This window comes from Haliotis rubra, unplaced genomic scaffold (assembly GCF_003918875.1).
Source record: "Haliotis rubra isolate DU_JTF1 unplaced genomic scaffold, ASM391887v1 Scf150, whole genome shotgun sequence".
NCBI lineage: Eukaryota > Metazoa > Mollusca > Gastropoda > Lepetellida > Haliotidae > Haliotis > Haliotis rubra.
In genome coordinates, this window is record NW_025765448.1 from 138981 (window position 1) to 145236 (window position 6256).

The window sequence follows — 6256 nt, forward strand, 5'->3', positions numbered from 1 at the left end:
ATATATCCCAAACAGAACTGAACTATAGCTGCCCTACAAAACAAAGGAGTTAGCTAAATTATTCCCGCTTTATCGAAACGATATTAGGCTTGAAACAGTCGCTGAAAACAATTGTCCCAAACACGGCTATGATGCACGCAGCTAACGTAACACCACAGAATAACCGTTTCCTGTTGTTTCATTTTACGCAGCTATCAAACATGAGTGTATACTTTCTTTTGCCTGCCAGTATATAACAGTGTTATATGCGAATTGTATCATCTTGTATGTTCTAGTGTTCTAGTCATATATATACATGTATGTATGTACGTAAGATATAAATGTCTGTATATATAACGCCTGTGGGAGACAATACTAGACTGACTAACTGAGTTTGGTTGCGCTGGTCAGACCAAAGTCAGCAACGATAGGGGTTGACGGGGGTTCACATGACGTTATTTTGGGGGGACTATAGTCTCTTATAAAACAAGTTAGAAATTCATGTTACAAAAGTATATATAAGTCTACTATTTACGCCGCTTTTAGCAATATTCCAGCAACATCACGGCGGGGAACACCAGAAATGGGCTTCACACATTGTACCCATGTGGGGATTCGGACGCGGGTATTTTGTATTCGTTTGTATTTTGTTAGATTTCGACATTGAGATTTAAAAGTGTACATTGTTTCCAGACGTGCTTACCATTTTATTGGTATAGTAGTACATTTTGTAGCTACATAAATAAATCTACTGCAGTATGACGCAACAGCATACATTTCTTATATTGACAAACACTTTTTCGAAGCACGATAATATCTAAACGGAAGAAAGAGTCGGCTCTCAGATAGTAGCACATCAATATTTTGTACATGTTTTGAAATAATCATAATGAGTTTTATCAGAAATAGCCAATATTCAGGGTATTTTAACCATGTTTTCGAATGATTGAAAGTGAAACTTACCCCATGAATGACTGCCAGAAGCAGAGTCAGTTGCAGGGCCACCAGTGTGGACGCCATGATTCCAGATGTGTACCCGATGTCACGCTGCTTCAACTGAGCTCTCACTTTATCAACGAGCGGGAACAACAATTCCAGTCTCAGGTCATGACATTTCAGTGTCCTACCATTATGTCAAACAGAGGCTGAATTTATTTAACACGATGTTGTGTACCATCAGTTACCTTGTAGATAGAAACATGAATTACTTTAATATGATAGAAGATTACAGTGGTAAGAATGGACCTTAGATTGAGTACGATACCTTACGTTTGTGTTACATATTGATAATGAAGTAGTGGTTGAGGTCTGTGATATGCGTAATGCTATTGATTAGGTATGAAACAATGGAGTATTTGGTAATATGGATAATAATATAATACTATTTAAAGCAGTGAGGATTTAAGTGAAACGTAAAATGCCTTTATCAAATAAATGACTCCCATATATTTTAGGTTTAGTGCAGGATGAAGATGAATCCCCGTCATAGTGATTCTCATCGTAGGACTGACGCCTGGGCAATTGTCAAGTAGTAGTTAAATGCATACATCTATGTTTTCCTCCAGTCACTACATTTCTTTGATAGGACAACGCTCAAATATTCCATATTCCAACATCGGGATATATCAAAATGTTGATTAGTTATTTCAGGGGACGTTACCTTCCCTTCACAGATATCCACTGCGTTCAGTGGTGCTAACTCTGAGTTCTACGTGGACGTGAGTTGTTTATGTTCTTCTTTCGCATGCGGGTGAGGGTTGTTACCTTCAGACCGTGGATGACGGTCGCATTCTTCTCGTCTCTCGCTCGCGGGGGCAAGATTGTTTATCTTCTGGCGGGTTTCGCTTACCTTAAGTACTCATTAGCATAAGCTGTTTCGGAGGTGCATTACCCTACGGTGTTTTAGCTCAGGTAAAACGTGACGACAAAACATACTTGATAGTTTGTACATGCCCCGCATAGTCCCTGGGCGACATTCCCGATGTTGACAACTTGGCCCGATAAATCTCTAAAACTGTATTTTCGTCGTTCTTCTTGGTTCAGCTCATCCCAAAATTGTAATTAACCTCTTTATTCTTATATTAGTTTGTGTGTGAACTTGCAATGTGGAGTACATAAAGTTTCAGAGTATATTCTTACTTCTTCTTCGGCGGAATGAAATAAAAAAAGACTAAGAATATACCCCGAAATGTTCTCAAAATACAGAAGTTGACATCCATAAATGTGTATAGATTCTTTTTTAAAACTACTCGAAGTGCTTACGACTATCAACCTGTGCCAAAACGTCTACTTCTGTTAAACGTGACGCCAAAGCACATTAAATAGTTTGCACGTGCCTCATACAGTATCCTGGTGACTTGTAGCGATAAGTGTATTTTCGTGAATTGTCTTGGTTCTGCTCATTAGAAAATTGTAACTAACCTGATGTATTCTTTGCTTGTACATGTGGAGAGTTGAGTTTGCAATCAGGTCTACGGTCTATTGCTAGGCTTTAAACTGACAGACCTCAATGGGTTCGATGTGTCCGGGAGTGTGATAGAACACTGTGTAACAGGTGCCCCAAAAATCTAATAGGTTCCGGACAGACTCTATTCAGCACGCCCCTGGTAAACAAGTGTCCAACATGCTACATGCTACATATTTTCAACATGCCACTGGCGTCAGAGTTACAGGTCAGACTGTGAGAAATCGTCTGTGCCATCCACATTGCCACTGTATACTAGGCATATAAAGAAACTGTGCATACAAAAATTTAGATTCTAAATTTATCAAACCTGTGTAGACACATAAGGATTTAAACTTAGAGATTAGTGACATGTATCCAACATGCATGCGCGTGCCGCGTTCCGTGACAGCAGTGGGTTCGTCCTTGAGACGTGCAGTACGTTGCTGCACGTGCATTCCGGGGAAAGAGAAACAGAGCAAATGAATGCCACACAATACTGTCACTTTGAAAAGCTCAACCCCTACCCTTGCGATCGTTCAAAAAGTTAAACGGCTATTGAAACGCATAGCATGCCTGTATCATTATAGATACAAGGATCTACGGTTATTAAGAAACTAAACTTAGTGTTCACTGCGTTACAACAGTTTTAAGGGAGAAGGCGACATTTAGTCGTGACTTGTGCCGAATGTTTTTTTGTGCTTATTGTAAACAGGAAAGAAATGTATTTTTCAATTGGGTCTTTCCTCACAAAACACTGACATGCCACGATAACGCTGTAATCAAAGTTCAAATAAAATGAATGCTAAAATCAAAACACCAGAATGATCAAGAAATCATTTATTGAACTTCATTGCAAATAAAATGCTTTCAGAGCATCAACAAGGCAGAAAGGAACGTTATCCCAAGACGTCAATGTAGTACATCTTCGAGACTTCAGTGTCCCCGCTCGACGCGCTCACATAGTACGCTCCCTCTAAGGCTTCTGTAACGTTCTTGAACAGGAAGATCTTTCGGCTGCGAAAGTCAGTTCCGATTGTGAACGTTTCCACTTCCGGTTCTGTAATCTCGCGACAGTCTCGGAACAACTTCAGGACAGGTTTCGGATAACCCATGGCATCGACCTGGGTGTACGGCCATCTCGTGTGAATTACATCATTTCTGTGCCTGTTTTGAGGGTCGTCAACAAAATTGACGCTGTTCCGAAAGGGTGAAAGGTGTCCACGATTCTTCACATACACCCAACGCCTGATAATGATTTTATCAAGAAGGCTGTACGCAGAGTTAACATCTAAACCCACCGCAAATTTGACCTCCCCCTCGGTATAAGGGAACGTTGTGTCGATAGACGCCACGGTGCGCTCTACAGTGGACGTGGGGGTGATGTTCAGAGGTGGTAAGATGAAAGAATTCCTTCTACGAAACCAGTGATCTTCCAAATATGGAATGGATCGTATGTGAGTTTCTAATGGAGGGAGCGCTTTGTAATCAAAAGAACTTAGTATCCCCACTGTGAAATCCATCTCAAACGATCCAAGGTTCTCAGACTCTAAGGACAGACTGAAGTTGACGCGTTCAGTTTCGTCAAAGTTCACGAGACCATCTGGCTGAGAACGGAACACCAATGGGTTAATAGCGTTGCGCTCTAAGCGGCTGTTTCGAATATCCCCCTCTTGGAAGAACAAGTTGATTTCGTAGTCGTCTCCATAGATGCAAGTTAGTATTTGTCGTTGAAGTTCTCTACGTTCCGGATCTATGTACATATGAAGAGTTGTTTCCCCTTCCGATCCCGAGAAGGTGTGGGTTGTGTTATCCAGATCTGCAAATCATGTGATGTAATCTGAATTATAGTCATACATGGAACATGGCCGGGTTAATTACTTGAAGAGTTAAAACTGAGCATATTAATTAAACAATATGGAGACAGATATTTGAACTGTTAAATTGCATCTCGGATTAGTCAGACACATATAGTGTTATCCGTACATGGGGTGAGTGATTGACTTTAGTTTTAGCAACTGTCAGCAACATTCCGACAATATCACGTTGGTGGCCACCAGGAAATAGGCTTTACATATTGTGCCCATGTGGGGAATCGACCCCGGGTCTGACGAGAGAACACTTTAACCACTACACTACTCTACCAGTCTCTGTCAATGGAGTGAGTGAGTAGGCGTGGTGTAACGATACCACAATGCAATATTTTATTTCGATACGTATTGTATCGTCGTATCGTTACACCTCTTTTATCCCCTAGCAATAACTCCAGCAATTTCAGGGAGAAAACTCTTCTCGCAAGAGGTGGGCTTCACACACTGTACAAATGAAAAACGTCCTCGAGCCATACGTTTAAACCGCAAAACCGCCCACAGCCCCTCTGCATTTGGAAACCAGTATTACACAATACAATTGATTAACAGGATCTCAGGACAATGCATTTTAAGAGACTGGGTTTGGTAGACGTTTTTACTTACGTCTGAGAAATTCATCGACTTTCCACAGCACAACAGGTCGTTTTTCCGCTTCGTACGTCACTGTAATGTTCCGCATGTCCCCTTCAACGGACAACTGGACATCGGTCACTACCGGGACACCTCTACAGACACACACCTGGGGAATAGCAAATTCTCGTTCTACTCGGCTTTAGGCAATATTCTGTCAAACATACGACGAGAAGCACCAAACACACATGCTTCTACACATATACCTGTGAGGAACCGAACACGGGCTTCGGTGTGACGAGCGAACACTTTATCCAAATGTCCATTAAAAGACATTAAAACTTAGATCATCTTACAAAGTGCTATTTTGAACTTGGAATTCTAACCACAACATATGTAGAGTGGTCTTAAACTAAAGAGGTATGCATTAAAAAAGGTTACGCTTTAACCAGTGTAATCATTCTTCACACTTAACTTTGAGAATAACATTAAGCGTATAAAACCGACTACAAAAGGCATCAAGCACGACCCTGCCTATCCCAAAATACCCGACTAATTCGGGTCGACCTGTCCGTCTCTGTAACTTGAGTGTTGAGTATTTTTCTCGACATCGTGTACAGTCAACATTTCCCTATACCAGCTTAGATCAATTGTTGTCCCGATGAATAAATGAAACCGATATGCAATTTATTCTTAAAGTTACTGAAAATCTCGACATGCATCACTTACCGTCTGTAGCACGAAGAGCAAAGGGAGCAGCACACCGACGCGCACAACCGCCATGTTGATGTAATGATTTGCTCTGAACCTTTGTCAGTGCTGGTTCACCGGATGTCGATAATTTAGGCATTCAGAGATGAAATCAAGCAAGTGACACGTGATAGTGCTGACATTTGGGTTGAGAGCATCAACATATCCAAAATGTTTTTTTTATTGAACAATTAACATCGCTGATTAATTATAACGAGGTGATTATGAAGTCAAATTGTCGTCCACCTTTTGGTGTTTAACTGCCTGTGGCTGAGCTTGAACGTTCACACGTCTGCCTGCTTACAACAGTTTGTTTGTGTATGATTGTGTTGAGTGACACTGGGCGTTTATGATATAGTATGATTGTGGTTTTCAGTAACACTGCATGCTTAAGTCTCACTAACTTTAATTACTCGCAGGTGCGATGGGGTATACTAGTGACAGAAGCGTCGATGAACCAGGTTCGATTCTCCACGCTCGTACAATGTAGGAAGTTCATTTATGGTGATCCCCGCCGTGATATTGCTGGAGTATAGCTAAAACAGCGTAAAACCATACTCACTCACTCACCCATTCACTCACAATGTACATGGTGGGTTGGAATTGGTTCAAACCTTGTCCCCAAAATATGAAGTCTTAGGAA

At 41.1% G+C, this 6256-nt stretch overlaps 1 protein-coding gene across 1 annotated transcript; it reads right to left on the reverse strand.

Moving 5' to 3' along the window:
- Window positions 1-3247: 3247 nt before the first annotated feature.
- Window positions 3248-5682, reverse strand: LOC124270243. Its single transcript, XM_046705281.1, has 3 exons — window positions 5593-5682; window positions 4897-5032; window positions 3248-4241 (listed from the first exon to the last, which is right to left on the reverse strand). The coding sequence occupies exons 1-3, from the start codon at window positions 5644-5646 to the stop codon at window positions 3322-3324; spliced, it is 1110 nt and encodes a 369-aa protein (XP_046561237.1). The 5' UTR covers window positions 5647-5682; the 3' UTR covers window positions 3248-3321.
- Between the last annotated feature and the right edge of the window lie 574 nt (window positions 5683-6256).